The sequence below is a fragment of the Bombina bombina genome, chromosome 2 (genome assembly GCF_027579735.1).
Source record: "Bombina bombina isolate aBomBom1 chromosome 2, aBomBom1.pri, whole genome shotgun sequence".
Lineage (NCBI taxonomy): Eukaryota > Metazoa > Chordata > Amphibia > Anura > Bombinatoridae > Bombina > Bombina bombina.
Window position 1 is genome coordinate 993,036,433 of NC_069500.1, and position 17,718 is coordinate 993,054,150.

General features: G+C 33.9%; 1 protein-coding gene across 1 annotated transcript in view; it reads right to left on the minus strand.

Annotated features, from left to right (window-relative positions):
- COL25A1 (collagen type XXV alpha 1 chain) overlaps positions 1-17,718 on the minus strand; it is a 220,349-nt gene that overhangs the window by 102,618 nt on the left and 100,013 nt on the right. Inside the window, exons 12-14 of the mRNA XM_053700184.1 lie at positions 15,223-15,255; positions 12,178-12,213; positions 5,622-5,666 (exon numbers count right to left, since the gene is read on the minus strand). Of these exons, the coding sequence (XP_053556159.1) occupies positions 5,622-5,666; positions 12,178-12,213; positions 15,223-15,255 (114 nt within the window). The remainder of the gene's footprint in view (positions 1-5,621; positions 5,667-12,177; positions 12,214-15,222; positions 15,256-17,718) is intronic.

The following is a 17,718-nucleotide window of genomic DNA, read 5'->3' on the forward strand; positions in this document are numbered from 1 at the left end:
TATTTCTTGAGCACAATGTAGCTGCAAGGTGTGTAGCAAGTACAGATTCAACCTGTAGGGGGAGCTTTAGAGGGCAGTAGGTTTAGCAACTCTATGGTGTGTGGGAGTAGTAGTAAGCGAAAAGAAAAGTTTTGTGTTTTTCCTGCTTTTACGCAGCACTGTCTGCTGCAGCCTTCCTCTACAGGTTGTTTTTTATAACATAGCTACACACTATGCTGCCAAATAGTGCTCAAGACACATGCACACTCCTGGTCATACTTCAGTATACCCTCATAGAAAGGAGGCAAGTTTCAATCAAGGAAACAGAGAGAACAAGATCAATATGATAGAAGAAAACTTGAAAAACAATTTGTAATATGCACTCAGTCTGAATCATGAATGTTTCATTTTAACTTCCTTTAACCTTTCATAAAATAACTTACCAATCAGTCTCAAAGATCTGTTTTGCAAATGTAGGGCTAGTGAGGTTGGTGCTTTACTCCATATATATATATATATATATATATATATATATATATATATACACACACAACACTTTATAAGGGATTAGATGGGGACCACCTCTGTGAAGCGCCCAAATTACATGCTCACAGACCATGCAGCCTTTGGCGCATCTATTCCACTGTCTAGTAGAGATGTATATTTGTTATATTTTCGTACACATGGTGTATTGATAAAGTTGATAAAGTTTTTTTTTTCTTTTCTTTTTGCTACTTGCTCTTGCAATCTATATTCATTTTCACCTTAAGAAACATGAGAACTCAAAGGTCAAACAACATATTCCATAAACATTACATTGCTTTTAATACGGTATTACAGCTAAGAAATGAAAACATGTCTGTATTGTTTTTAGCTGGTGTTGATAACTTAGCATTTAATACCATGTTATTTTATGGAAGTCTGTGCTATCATAGAATTAAACAAACCATTAGTCAAAAGATAATTAATTTGCATTAACCATGACTTTAGCACTGTATAAATATGTTTCAGATTAGTAACAACTGTTACTAAAAAAAAAAAAAGGATGCTGATTTATGTGTGTTTTTAAGTATTTTTTTTATATTATTTTTGTATTGGACAAAAAAAGTGATATAATTCATGGTCAATGTTTGTGAAAAATCCATTCATGAAAAAGGAATATAAATAACTCACAAAAGTGTAGGCAATTAAAAAGTTTTATTTTTTTTTAAAATATAATCACCGAGATTACAAGTTTTGCGGTAACAGGGGTGCGTTGCTAACGCTTAGATTTTCCTCACCGCTCACCTAAAGTAACGCTGGTATTACAGGTTTTTTTTAACCCCGGCGTTAGCCGCAAAAAGTTGAGCGTAGAGCAGAATTTAGCTCCACATCTCACCTCAATACCAGCGCTGCTTACGGTAGTGGTAAGCTGGCTAAACGTGCTCGTGCACGATTTCCCCATAGGAATCAATGGGGTTGATTCGGCTGAAAAAAAAAGTTTAAAAAAATGCATAATAGCGCTAAAAATGTTATCAAAACTTGAGACCTGAAGTAAAATATAAGGGCTAGAATAAAAGTGAACAAAGCCCGTTCAATACTGGGAATTTCAGAGAAGCACTTGCCCAAAATACCAGAGATGTTTTATCATTTTTGCTATCACTCTATTTAAACAGAAATAGAGCTTGTTTTTTTATTTACCTGTCAAAACTATATATATATATATATATATATATATATATATATATATATATATATATATATATATTATGTAGACAACCCAAGGTATTGATCTAGGCCCATTTTGGTATATTTCATGCCACCATTTCACCGCCAAATGCTATCATAAAAAAGATTTTTACTTTTTCACAGTTTGGGTTTTTCACTTAAATAATTTACATAGTCTTTGTGCAATCATGATACATATGATTGTAAAAGCTTATCTGGGATCCCCTTTGTTCAGAAATAGCAGACATACATGGCTTTGGTAATTAGAAGACTGCTAATTGCAGCTGCGCTCCACACTTCTAGTATTCCCAGCAGTAAATGAGTTAATCAGGGAGATTGTAAAGTTAATTTTAGATTTAGTTTAGAGATCACCTTTCCACTTGATACCTCCCTCCCCCTGATCTCTACCTGATCCCTCCTAAACAGCTCTCTTCCCTCCATAACCCCCCCCACACACACACACACACTGTTCACCACCATTTTGGGTACTGGCAGACAGTCTACCACTATGCAGTTTAGTTTTTTTTATTATTATTTTTAATATTATTTTTATATACTTTTCTACAGTGTCGTGATGCTCCTCAACCCTCCCACCTCTCTGATCCCTCCCACTAATTGCAGCCATCTTTAGTACTGGCAGTTGTAAAATACATATTTTATTTAGTTTTTTCAATATATTTTTCTTTTATTGTTTTTATTTTTTTGTAGTGTAGTGGTCCCCCCACCTGCTCCTTTTCGGCAATCATTAGCTAGGGACCCCAACCCACCCCTACCTTTTTTTCTGTAGTGTAGCTTCCCATCCCTCCCTTGTCCCTTCATTTTTATTTCTGCAGTGTAGGGCCCATTCCACTCGCTACCCCTTTCGCCGCTGGGCCGCCCACCTGCTTATTGCTTTCCCTTCCACACATCTTGTTGACAAAATGGCACCAGCAGATGATCTTTACAGACGGTGACACACACAATGTCACCCTCTGTAACGATCTGGCATCTGCCTTCATATGGAACTGGAGCACTGATCGCGCTCTTGTTCCATGTGCAGGCATATTTTTAGAGCTCAGGAACTCTAGCTCTCGGCTTTAATTTTTACAGCTTAGACTGCTGGAACTTTCTGCAGCTCAGACGTATATATACGTTATGCGGTACGATAAGCTTTGTACCACATGACATATATATACATCCAATTGGTTAAAGGGGTTAAATTAGCGTGTGGTGAAAGCCAGACAAGGCTTTTGTAGCATGCCCCATAGAAGTCTATGGGGACAGGGAGTTAGCGTGTCCTGAGTCGTATGCTCAAGCGCAAACTTTTACTTTTGAGTTGTAATAAGAGCACATGAATAGGAGCGCTATTGATTGGACTTGCGCAGTGTTGGTGCTCAATAACACTAATATTTTTGAGCATCACTAGTAATATAGGCCAAAATGTTTAATTATACATACACAAAAAATAATTGTAATGTTTTTGTATTAGTTCACAATTCAGAACTCTGACCTTGCAATACAAAAGGGATAAGCTGAACATACTGATGAAGCTTTTTCATTGTATATGTCCAGGGCCGCCATCAGGGGGTGACAGGGGTGACTCCTGTCAGGGGCCTAATGGGCCAGGGGGGCCCCATGAGGCAAGAACTAAAAAAAAAAAAAAATTTTTTTTTTTTAATTTTGGCAGCGACCAGTGGGTACTACAGCAGAGTGCTAACTGAGCATGTAAAATGTTATTACAAGGAGTAAAGTATTAGCATTTGAGAGGATTTCTGAGTGTGCACTAAACCACTATGCACAGCGTGAGACAGACTTGGCACTTTGTTTGTACAGTGTGTGCCTGAGTCAGATGGCAGATCACTTTCATTTACAGAGGAGGTAGAACTTAATTAGCAAATGTTTTTTATTTCTTTGTGCAATTTCGGATTGTAACTTCAGTGTGGTAGTAGTTGTATGGTGGGGCCAGGGGTCCATAAAACATTTTTTTTTTAGCAGCAGTGTATTTATGATTATTTGACAATGCTGTAGAAATTCTATATTTAAAACCATGCAGAAATGTTTCCTCCTCAATACACAAATGGTAGGTGCCATTTTGTTACATACCAACATGCCTAAATCCTGCATTTAACCAGATCTAATGGTATGAGTACCACAGCTTATGGTTCCACCAAGACCATATAGAGTACAGCATTTTCAAAATCCATAAATACAGCTGACAGATGGGAATATTTGTACTCTAGATTTGAAGTGGTGCTCTTGGTTGGGTAAAATGGGGAAAAAACAAACATGTGTCAACCTTTTAAAAGTACTTTTCTTCATCTAGCCATCTACCCAGATCATTAATGTACAATTTTGAATTCACAGAATTATTTTTGTTTACACATTTACAAATATTATTCTTTAAAAAGTGATCTCTTAATTTCTGCAATTGTTTTTTATCATGCATGTCACACACTGTTGATTTAGGGGATGCAAGGTGCATAATTTTTCCTCCTGTGAGTGTTTCTGTGGGTGTCTGTGTTTATGTCTTTGTGCTTTGGTTTATGTCTCTATGAGTGTGTATGTATTTTTTTTATGTGGGTCTCTCTGTGAGGGTGTGTGCATGTGTATGTCTTTGTGTATTTTCTCTGAATGCCTCTGTGAGGGTGGGTGTATATGTCTGTTTTCTGTGGATGTCTCTGTGAGGGTGTGTGTGTGTGTGTATGTATGTATGTCTGTGTTTTCTGTGGATATCTCTGTGAGGGTGTGTGTTTTCAGTGGATGTCTCTGTGAGGGTGTGTGTATGTCTTTGTGCATTTTCTGAGGCTGTCTCTGTCGGTGTTTCCTTGGGTGTATGTGCAAGTTTGAGTTTGTGTGTGTGTGTCCATTGTCTGTTCCTTTTTAGTACATTTTGACCTTACTACTGATTATTCACATCTTTCTACAGACTTTGATACCTTTCCGGAAGTCACCAATCCACCATTTAACCTTTAAATTATTGTTTAGGCAGTTCAGGGCCCATCCTTTCAGCCACTGCATGCTGTTGTCATCATTTAGTTGGCATCTTCCGTTACAAAAAGATAATCAGAACTCCATATTTTGTTTTCTAAATCTCCTTTTTTTACAGAACTGTAGTCTACCTCATTACTTCTCAGGTCAATGTAATCAAGTGCTGAGTGTCTGTGTCTGAGTGCGTGTGTTCCTTTACGTGTCTGCTAGAGTGTCTATATGTGAATCCTTGTGTGTGTGTGTGTTTCAGTGTATGATTGTGTCTGTGTGTTTGTATATTTGTATGTTACTACCTTTACAACATTTCCAAGTTTAAATAGACACTTTAGAAAAAAGTGCATATACGTTTTAGTCACTTGGTCAAAAATTGTACATGTCAAAGGGGGGGGGGGGCCTGATCAATGGTTAAGTCAGGGGCCCCAAAATTTCTAGTGACGGCCCTGTATATGTCCCTGAACTGCAAAACGGTTTAAATGAAAGCATAATTGCTGATATACGATGCATAAATAATAATGAATTTAAAGGGATATAAAAGTGAAGATGAAACATTTATGATTCGGACTGAGCATGGAATTTGAAACAACTTTCCAGTTTACGTCTATTATTAAATGTGCTTTGTTGAAAAGTATGCAAAGGTTGGCTCAGGAGCAGCAATACCCTTCTGGGAGCTAATTGGTGATTACACATAGATGCCTCTTGTCATGGGCTCACTCGCTGTGTTCAGCTCGCTCCAAGTGGTGCATTGGTGCTCCTGAATTTTCTTAGGTATGCTTTTCAACCAAGGATACCAAGAGAACAACGTAAAGTTAATAGAAGTAAATTGGAAATCTGTTTAACATTGCATGTTCTATCTAAATAATCAGTTTTGTCTTTACCATCCATTTAATGTCTCTTTAATAAATTGATCACGTGCCTGTAGATAGAAATAAGAACACAACACTGTATTTTAAAAGAAACATATATTTTACCTTAATGCCCGGAAGTCCAGGAAGTCCGGGAAGACCTGGTTCCCCCTATACAGGAAAATCACATTATATTACAGGACAAAGAAGAATTTACATCTTATCTAGTACAGGGTACTTGTTTATTGCCTCCATTTAAAATCATTTAAAGGTTAAATAACCTTTTAAATAACCGATGGTGTTTTCATTTTTTTATTCCAGAGAATAATTTATTTGCACCAACAAATTAACTCAGCAAGAAAGCACATCTGACATTAGAGAGTATCCTATGTAATCCCACAAGCAGTACATTTACTTATTTCTATAAGCAGTGTTCAGTCCATATACAAATAATTATAACTTAAAGGGACATACACGTTCCAATTGGAGGGTGTTGGGTAACACGTAAATATGTAACCATTAAATACACCTTCTCAGAAACTGGTTTGCAGCTATTTAAAACATTACCAGTGCTCTTAACTTTAGTAAGGACTTGGATAGTGCTACTTATAAAATATTTGTATACACTTCCCTTTAAGAGTATGCATTTTCCCATGATTCTTAAAGCACTGGGAAGGTGCTGGTTGAACTGTAAGTTGTTACCATTCTCTTTAGCTTCCAGTTTCAGTGTTACTCTCATATTCTCAGTAAATAATGATGCTAAGAAGGTTCCAGTTTTAGATAATTATAAAAACCATCTATGACCATAAATAACTAAAGGGCCATTAATCTCACAAATTGGTTTAAACACATAGCAAAAGTACTGCTGAAGAGAAACAGAAAGGATATTGCCAATGAGCTAACCAGCAAATGGTAGTCGCACAACCTAGCTGAACAATTATCACTGCTGATTGGGTATCTGACCATGTCCACTCAGGACCAGCAGTTCTCTGTGGCTCCTGGGTGTAACTTTAACTGTGTGTTTAACTAATTTGTTTGGATAATAAAACGACATGCTCTCACGAATTAAAGCATAACATTTTTGCACTATAATTTCCCTTTAATGCAAAGTAAATGTAATATATTTTGATTAATACAAAGACACAAGCCTGCACATTCCCTTGTCTTTCATTAGACAAAGCAAGCATCTGCCTATGGCATGATCTGATTTAATGGGGTACATTTATTAAATGTCGGGCAGACATGTGTAATGCCGCTAGCAGGGGGTGTCAATCATCCCGATCGTATCCAATCGGAATGATTGCTGTCGAGTTAAAGGGACCTTAAACCCCAAATTTTTCTTTTATGATACAGATAGAAAATACAATTATAAACAGCATTCCAATTTTCTCCTACTATCTTATTTGCTTTATTATTTAGATAACAGTTGTTGAAGAAATAGCAATGCACATTGGTGAGCCAATAACACAAGGCATCTATGTGCAGCCACCAATCAGCAGCTACTGAGCCTATCTAGATATGCTTTTCAGCAAAGGATATCAAGAAAATGAAGCAAATTAGATAATAGAAGTAAATTAGAAAGTTGCTTAAAATTGCATGTTCTTTCTAAATCATGATCGAATACATTTAGGCAGACCTTGAAACTTCGGGGGTTGATTGCAGCATCCGCTGCTTGATAAATCTACCCCAATGTGTCTGTCTATTAGTATAGACACATAGCTCCAGTGATCAAAAACTCACTGGTGTAGAGGGAAATCTCGCAAAATCTGTTGGGTTTATTTTTCTGACCATTATATTGTAATGAATGTTTGTCCTTCACATCCAGAGCACTGCATAGCAAGATAAACAGCTCTCAAGCTATATTTTTACCATTCTAAATTGTTTGATGGACCTTGCTGTGCTGATCAGACGTCTTAGATAATTTTGTCAGGGCAGAGAGAGAGCATAATTTTCATAAATTAGTGCACTTAAAAAAAGTAGCACATTTTAAAACATCGATTTCATATGAACAAGATATATTCAGTTTTTAAGCATAAAACAAACATTCATTTCAGTTGGTTAATGACATAATTTTTTTTAACTCTTTATAGTTACAATGGGGCCTATTTAACAAATGTCTGTCCAACATGATCCGATCAGCGGATCATGTCCGACAGACATCGCTGAATGCGGAGAGCAATACACTCTCTGCATTCAGCATTGCACCAGCTGGTGCAATGCCGCCCCCTGCAGATTTGCGGCCAATCGGCCTCTAGTAGGGGGTGTCAATCAACCCGATCGTATTCGATCAGGTTGATTTCCCGCGTTGTCTGTCCGCGGCCTCAGAGCAGGCGGACAGGTTATGGAGCAGCGGTCTTTAAACACAGCCCTTCAAGCTCCATACCAAGCTTGATAAATGGGCCCCAATGTCTTATCACATTTTTTGTTTGAATATATTTTTTCTCAAATAAAAAAATTAACTTTAGTAGTATGTCAAGATTGCCAAAAAAAGGTAATACAAAGAACTGTTTTTTTTTTTTATTATTATTATTATTAGTATGAATAATTACTATACTTTGTTTAAATTACATAGCTATTTGAGTCACTATATAGGTGTTATATTGTCAGATTTTGGCAGCCTAGTTTAACCAATCAAAGGCTATGCTGTGTCATTTTAACTTAGTTGTGAGCAAGTGATGTCACTGGTCAAAATGGACACTATAGTGAACTTGTTCCAAGACGCATCAGTAGACAGCAGAAATCAAAATCCAATCCCAATGGTAAACCATTTTATCAAGAGTTAATCCACATAATATTGTATTTAACATATGTTCCTGATAGTTACCTAGGTTCAATAAAACATGTTTGAGAAAATAATATTTTGCAGGAAAACTTGCCAACAATAAAAGAGAAATGTATGATTGTTCCGGGTACACAGATTTTTGCAGAAATCTTGCCACAACATAGCCCTTTGAAAATTGCGCATTTAAAAAAGATTTGTACCCGCCCCTTGTTACACTAATACCCAGCAACGTTCTCCTCTGAAGTGAATTGTTGCTCTGGAGTTGACTTTAATATGTGTTTAACGCTTTTATGTTTTAAACACATATTTCTCTGCTAGCAATAGGGCAATAATAAAACCCTTCAACACAATGAAATAGAGCTTTAGAGCATCTTCTCCATGAACTCTACAGATATTCTACTCTTTATTCCCCATAAAGATCATGTAAATGGTGTCCAAAATCATAATGTTAATATAATAATTGTTTTGTGAAATTTATATTCACTATGAACAGGCTTTTCAAGATTTAAACCAGACTGGTGTAAAAATATGCACAATATTAAATATATTGTAACTGTGCCAGGAAATTCCATTGACTCCCTCATCCACAGTCTAATTAGAGTATTATTTACAAATAGATTTAAAATAATTTAGCTCAAGTTTCAATGCTAACTACTTGCCATCTTGATTTATACAGCAGATATATCACTGTTAATAACTGAAACAAGGCCAAATAATGTATTAATTACCATCTTACTAACTCCCAATAAAGATAAAGATATGCTCTACAGTTTGAATGTAAAATGATCACTCTTCCATCCAGGGGATTGTGTTAACAAAATTAAGTGTTATATTATAAAAAAGCCACATAAGGCACCCACAGAATGCTGAACAGCACAAGATTTATGCACATTACCGGTAAATGACATTCACATTGTTTTACATTATGGGGACTTTAATTGTTTTCTACCGCAACAGATATCAAAAAATGGTCTGCATAACTCAAGATATATTGTTACATACACAGTACATAATATTTCTCGCTTATGGCAGCAATTTGGCTTTTTCTAACATGATGGAATTTAACTGGAGTCTGGGAATATAGATAGACCAGTTCAATAAGAAGTTAAAAATGATGTGTCTTTAACACTGTATAGGAGATGGTTGTTTTCTTAATGAGAGTTTTTAAAAAAAAATGCAGGTAAATGTATAAAATGCATACTAAATTGATAAATGATGTATTAAAGCTTAAAAAAAAAGAAAAAAAAAGATTATGGGAGATTGAAGCTAAAATTAATTTTTCAAGATAAAGATAAAAGTTAAGGACTCTCCAAATCATTTCAAATATTAATTGTTTTCAGTTATAGGATTTGAACTGCATCTTAGCATTCACTGGGTCATCTTACAATTGTTTTTATTTTCCTTTTAAAAATAATAAGTGAAAGGGAATATGTTGAAATGGTTTATTGTTGAAACTATTGGGTCAAACATGTGAAATGTACAATATATATCTTGATTTAAAGGGACAGTCTAGTATAAATTAAACTTTCATTATTCAGATAGGACTTTTAATTTTAATCAACTTTCCAATTTACTTTTATCATCAAATTTGCTTTTTTCTCTTGGTATTCTTAGTTTAAACTAAACATAGGTAGGCTCATATGCTAATGTCTAAGCCTTTGAGGGCTGCCTCTTATCACAGGCTTTTTAAATCTCTTTTCAACACAAAGAGACAGAAAGTACACGTGGGCCATATAGATAACACTGGGTTCAAGCACAGGGGGTTATTTAAGATTTAGCACAAACCAATGCTAAATTTAAGACAATAGATAATAAACAGTCACAGTCATGTGATCAGGGGGCTGGAAGAAGGTTCCTAGATACAAGGTAATCACAGAGGTAAAACGTATATTAATATAACTGTGTTGGTTATGCAAAACTGGGGAATGGGTAATAAAGGGATTATCTATCTTTTAAAACAATAATAATTCTATGGTAGACTGTCCCTTTAAATAGACCTTTAGGGCATACTAAGGTAGACGTAGAAGTGTGCATGTGTTTTACACACCTATATGGCAGCAACGTTTGTAGAAATGTTATATACGTGTGTATGCTCCTTAGTATACTCTGATGGAAAAAAAACTAAGTTTTAGACAAAGGATGTCAAGAAAAAAAGATACATTTGATAACATACCTTTTTGTTGTTGTTTTTTAATTGTACACTCTATCTAAATAATGCATGTTTAATTTTGGATTTTAATGTCCTTTTAAAATAACATTATCTTTACAAAGCCCTCCAAATTTTATGAGCTTATAGCTTAAATTTGCTTACAAATTGCAATCTCCAGTGATATCTTTTCTTTGTTAAAATTAAATTAGCGGGGCATAATTTTTTTTAAAACTAAGTATAAAATGGTGAATTCTATATACTTTCAAAGACAGGAATCTAGAAATATGCAGGTTATTAACAGGGAGGAGTGACTGTGTGAACACACTATTTTTATATATATATATATATATATATATATATATATATATATATATATATATAAAGATTGTTGAGCAATTCATTTGTTCTAAGTGAATGTAAAAATGTTTGGCAAACATTCTACATTCATATTGGAAAAACAGTATATTTTTTCTCTTTACCAAAGGGAACATTTAATTATCAAATGCAACATCTGAATATAATATTCAAAAATGCAGGTATCAGCATTCAATATTAATTTCTATAGACTTTCATTTATGTCTAATGGAATCAATATTAAAATATAATAAATGTAGTATTTGAATGTCACATTAAAAATATATCTGGAACATTTGATATTAATATATTGAATATATAAATGTATTCATTCTGTAGAAACATTTAAATTACAGAATAAAAATGTCAAAAGGATGATTTGTGGCCCAATTTGAATGTCAAAATTCCAACACTTTCCAAACCTTACAAATTAGAATATTTAAGACATATTTATTGAATTATACTACTAGCATATCAAAACTTAACACTGACAGGTACCATCTTTGATATCTGAGATACTGAAAATCCATCATAGAAAGATGATTACTTTTAATAGACAAAATGGTGCAGAACTTTCAATGTCCTTTGTCCTCCCATATTATAAATTGCTAGTAATTTTGTAGTGCTTCCAGAGGGGATGGTATAAGGATACAAGATTTTTCATGAGCCTCTGTACCTAATCTTCTGCTATTTTAATATTGGAGTTATACAAAGACATGCATTTTAAAATGTAATAATTTTACCTAAAAAACAATATTTAATGGCAAAGTATCCAAATGTGTAAAGGATTCATAAAAAGCATTGCCTCAAACAATAATAATTACTTGGCCAACTGATCATAGCAAATCTATTTGTTTCACTTGATTTAAATACACTTTTAGCAGGTATAGAATTAGTGAATGTGATGTGGGAAAAAGGCATTTTGATGGACATGATTCATATCCTTGCAATACATTAATTTGATAAAGCTTTAGTTAAACATGCAGAGTTAACATGCAAACACAGAAGGTATAATAATTGTTAGTTAGATAGCTATAGAAAAGTACAATGCAAACAAAAAAACATACTAATAATCAGCTCTAGATTATGGTGCATATTATAATATTTAAATCGTTCAACTATTATGAAAAGATTACAATTATTTAAAAAAAAAAAGAATGTTTTGTTGTGTGAAAACATTTCTATTTAATTTATACTCATGTCCCTTTCTGCTAAGAGTTATTTTCTTGTTTTCAGCAAATTTGTTACACCTTTCGAACCCTCGCTGCTTTGTTGTTTACTTTGCTGCCTGCAAAAATCCTGTAAACTGTAATTCTTTACATTTGGAAAATTGTTTTATGTATTTGATTTTGTAACAAAATAGTGACAAGCAGAACAAGGTCCGTGGTTAATGTTACCTTCAGTCCAGGCCTGCCCGATTCCCCAGGTTCACCCTGTAACAGAGAAAAAGCAATAATTGCAAAATATGAGGAAAAAACAAACAAACAAAAAGCTGCAAGAATAAAATGTCCTTTATTTACTTTATAAAGTGAATCATTAAAAAAAATAGTATGAATTCCTGCAATTCAACTAAACAAATGTCACAAACGTTTAATGTAAGAGAGATGGGGACGACCATGCATCAATCTCCAGCCCACTGGTTCTAGAGGAACATGGTTGCCCCTACACTGATGAAACCCATGCAGGCCAGTATATAGATTTGAGTTAGCTGTATAAATCTATAGTTTGGAATTCCTTATTCATGAGCATCAGACCATTAGCATATTTAGGTTTTGTGTAGACCTGTAACATGCACTAATAAAAGGCTCCCCTGTATTAGGATTGTATACATTCTGCACACACTATGGTCCCCCAAGCATTTGGACTCTAGTGCCATTGCACCTGCGGCACCAATTGCAGTTACACCACTGCTAGGCATAAACAAATCTGCTGCTCCTATCCTCTATTTATATAATTTATGCCTCACATTATATAATGCTCACAGTTGATCACTTATTACCTGCTTTCTGTCAGATACAAAGAGAGCAGTGAATATATTCTTCTGTCTTCTACACTGAGAAGAGTGGGCTAAAAGAGGCTACAATCTCAGTGGACACTATTTTTTTCGTGGCCGGACTGTTATCCGACTGACGCTTGTCCGACGGACATTTGTCCGACGGACAATATTCCGAAAGACATTTATCCGGCTGCTGGGTGGGAATGAAGCTTAAAAATCACGGTTTTATAACATTTTTAATAGTGGACTGACAAAAGACAATAAAATCAACTTATATATAACATTTATAACATTTTTAATAGTGGACTGACAAAAGACAATTAAATCAATTTATATATAACATATTAATTATAATATTATAATTATAATAATTATATTATGTGTTAAAAGTACATCGTGAGGGTAGGGACCCATGGATAGGTTCCCAGAGGCGGTTGCGGCGCCCGAGTCACTGATTGTAACAGAAAATTTTGGATCGTATCTGCCCTCGGCCGAATGTATCTTGATTTATTTAAGTAAATCTTATATATTATGTGCTATTGCCTTTAAAAAGTCTAATCTTGAGTATTCACTGTATTTTTCTAAAACTTTCATTATCCTGTTGTTTATGATTTCATTTTTTTTTTTTTGGTTTTCTCAGTTCAACTCCAGAATTAATTTTTTCAATTGTTAACTCCCATTCTGCTTGTTCTTTTCTTATTTTTGAAACTAGTCTGCAAATGCTTGGGTGGGTTATAAACATTCGTTGGTCAAATGCTCTGTGCCATCCTTCTAGAGAGTTGTTTGTTCTAGGTAACCCTAGTTTTGTTCTTTCAAAAGTGTTCCACATCGTAATATCGAAAATAGGTTTTCTTCTTGTACCTTGTTGTAGTTCGCCAATCCAGGTTTTTTCAAAATAATTTAAAAATTCAGATAAAATGTTACTGTTTTGTTTTTCTATTGATTTTACAAAGTCATTAAATGTTTCAACTACATCTTCCACTGGCACAAATGCTAATGCTTCTAAGCATTTTATGATCAGAGCATTTTTTTCATTATTATACCATATTTTTAAGCCCAAAGATTGTATTTTTCTCCACAGGCATTGGGAAAAATGGAAAAAGCATCCATAAATTATTGTATTTTGTAAAAAATGTGTCATGCAATTTATTGCTGCTCTTTCAAAAGCTACAGTAATTGATATAGGATTGATATCTGGATTTTTTTCTTTTATAATACTAAAAATTAAATTATAAGTTTCCTGATTTTTATTTTTTGATATGCAGTATACTAATGGTATGGTATGGTTATCTTCTATTAAAACATGTATTGTATACAACTGAAAACCTAAAGGAGCTGAGTCAAATGTTCCGTCACAGAGCCAGTGTTGTTTTTTTGAAAGAAGATCTACATTTTTTTTAGTAGACAGAATGATTAAATTTTCACTTTCGTACATGATGAAATCTTCTCCTCTGGTTGTTTTTCTTAAATCATCATTTAAAATGTTTCCATTTGGTGTTGTTCGATGTCGACGTACCATTCTGGTAAGAGTTTCTTTTTTAGGTAGAGCTCCTGCTGCTTCAAGGGGGAAATTAGATGTGCAATTTTGTATTATGCTTGATGTTACTTCTTCTGAATTTTTAGCAACTTCTTTTATTTTTTCAATTGTTTTCATAGATAAAATTCTTGCTGCATTAGGTGGATGTGAATGATTTGATGCATCTTTTTCAATTATATCATTAATGGTTTTTAGCCTTCCTCCACAAAAACCTTTTTTTTCACATCTCCAATATGTGACATTTTCTTTTTTTTGTCTACAATGTATGCATAACCTTCATATAACATTTTTCTTCCTCCTTTACACGTCTTTATGAACTCCATTTTTTTAATTTGATGTTTTTTTTAAATTTATTTATTTAAGTGTTTGTGTTGTTTTTTTACCTCAGTAGCCACAATATATATTTAAATTTTCCGCTTTTTTACTGATGACAATTACGCAATTACGTGATTGCGTGATTGTGCTGTTCAGCGTGCAGTCGGAAGCAGTGTATTTCGGACATATGTCTGACGGACGAATGTGTTTCGGCATTTTGTCCGTCGGAATTTTGTCCGAGCACCATTTTTTTGGACTAGAGCAATTTTCTCTCTTGTAGTTCCATAGGTTACTTACATCCACTGATAAAATGTTGTGTATATCCACCATATATGGGTTCAAGCTAATTAGGAAAGTGTGTCTACTGCTCTAGAAAAATGTTCAGCATTATGACATTTTAATCTACTTCATGAGTACACTTACTAACATACTGATGGCAGCTTTTGTTTATTACTCTGGGGAAATGCAACTAGCCAAAACTTAAATCACTGACACACATTTTTATAATTCTATTATACTCCGCTTAATTGAAATACAAGGATTTTTTTTTTTACAATGCTAGATTAGAAAATTAGGCACATTTCCTTGTTTTACCTTAATACCAGCAGCTGAAGATCCTGGATCACCCTGACAGGAAAATACAACAAATAAGAAAATCTCAGTATTTTTTTGGGGAAAAAAACCATATAAATATATAATTGTCTATTTTTTTAAATATATATATATTTACAACGTTTGTACCAGCTGATACTGGATATAGTGGCTATGGTCAAGGACCCACAGTACTCCAATGCTGACATGGGTACCAAGGTGCACAGAGGTTTAGAGATTAAACCTTATCCAGCAACCCCGTATTAAGCCTTAATAAAAAATTAAGCATTGGAGTACTGTGAGTCCTTGACCATAGCCACTATATCCAGTATCAGCTGGTACAAACATTGTAAATATATATATATATATATATATATATATATATATATATATATTAGAAGAAATAGTCCAACTCAATACTCCCCAAGGGAAAATAATCACTTACTAGTTATTTCATTTCCACAAAATATTTCCTTAACATGGTCAGCACATTGTGAGAAACTTTATGTTTTAGATTCACACTGGAATCATTCTTTGAGATTTTAGACTCCTAACAAGCTAAAACATAAAGGAGATCTTTTTGGAAATGCAATAAAGAGCAACATTATTTACATCTATTTCATTAAAGAAAAAATAATTATAATTTTTTCTGGAGGAGAACTCTGCAATACTATTTTGAAGTGCTCACAATTCAGTTAACTTTGGCTAAGCGTTGTTTCAAGTGTATCTTTTGAGCACCACATTTTAAACTGCTTAAAAATAATCAAAAAATTTTTTTAGGATGTGTCCCATTTATTTTTATATATCAAGACATCTTAAATTTAGATAATACATTTTAGTACAGCAGAGTGTTGTAATTCACAGAAAAAGAAAAGTATTTTCTGTATTGCTACTAGATCGCTAGAAAAACAAATGCAAATCTTGGCAATAAAAGTTCGGAAGAATAATTGATCATTTCACTCTGGGAAACATTTATCAAGATTGCAGGTGGACAAGTCCTCAAGTAGAGACAATGGGGCAGATTTATTAAGCTTTCAACCAGCCTAGTCCGCACGAGGCTCCAGGCTCGCCAGAATCAGGAATTTAGAAGCAGCGGTCATAAAACAGGGGCATCAGGGCCCATTCGGCCTTTGATAAATTGGCCCCATAGAATGAAATAAAAGGGCTCTTACATCTGGAATGCAGTAGTGTCCATGCAAATCAATCTAGGGATGGGTTTCCAAACTAACTTTCATCTTAGGGTGTTACATAGAATTAGGGTGAAAATATATCTTATTCTCTTCAAACTTTTTAAGTCTACTGTTAGTAAAAATTGCTTTGTAGCTCACAGTATATTTATTTTATATTATTTTATTATACTAGTGTTTTTGGTTTGTATGGTATAAATACATTATAAATGCCTTATGAGTTTCAAAGGCACATTAAAGGTTTTCCAAAGACAAAAAAGTTGTTATCCACCAAGCCAGAGACTCAGTATAGCAGCATTTAAAGGTCTACAGTGCCTGTTGTGAAATGGAACTGTATACCAGTGTACTTGTACTGATGCTATTATTTCCAGCAGCTTGTATAAACAGTGATATCTCAGGTTTTCTTGTAGCTATGAACACTGATGAAAGATGACTAAAAACCAAATCTAGCAATCTTGGTAACCTATGGAAAGGTCAAAGCAAACCAACGCTACTGATCATATATCCATAACATCAAAACTAATTATAGGAGATGGAGCAGTGTGAGGTCAGATGTTGACCATTATAACAGTGATTTGTGCTGTGCTTTATAAATAAGTGTACATTTACATGACATTTTTGTTTAACCAAATATGATAACTTTCTTTCCGCGGAAAGATATACCAGTGTTGCTTATTTTTTTGTAGAAATTCCAGAAACATTCTGATTTTTTATCCCCCCCCCCCCCCTATTTTCATAGCCTGTTGCTAGCAAAGTATCATCTAAAACTTTTTTTAATATTCTGTATATAATACATACATTCACAGTGAGACAGTGGTCATACCAAAAATAGTTGTGAAACTTATTTAATTAAATAAATTTAATTTTATTCTGGTACCATTTTTTTGTTTTTAAATTCAGTGAATACATTTTCTTCAATAGAACTGTGTAGGTATTTTAAAAAATGTAAATCCTCTTTACTTTTGGTTATAATTCATTAATACTCAAAATTATGTGTGTCCAGAGAGGGGGTCCAAATGCCCCCTTGGAATTCTGCTGCACATATTCAAAATTAGGGATTTTAGTTCTTTAGTCATTTAAAATGTTTATGGTCATTATCCAAATCACCTTTTTATGATTGGTTAATTAATATAAAATTTTATTGAAAAGCTCTTTCAAGTCAGTTAGGGGCCACAGAATCCAATATGGATCCCATAAAAATATTGGAACTAAAAATAGATTTCAAGGCCTTGTAAAGTTTGACTAAGAACATCACTAAAACACAAGACAATAATCATTTTACACAATTTTAATGATCCGTGCAATAACCAAT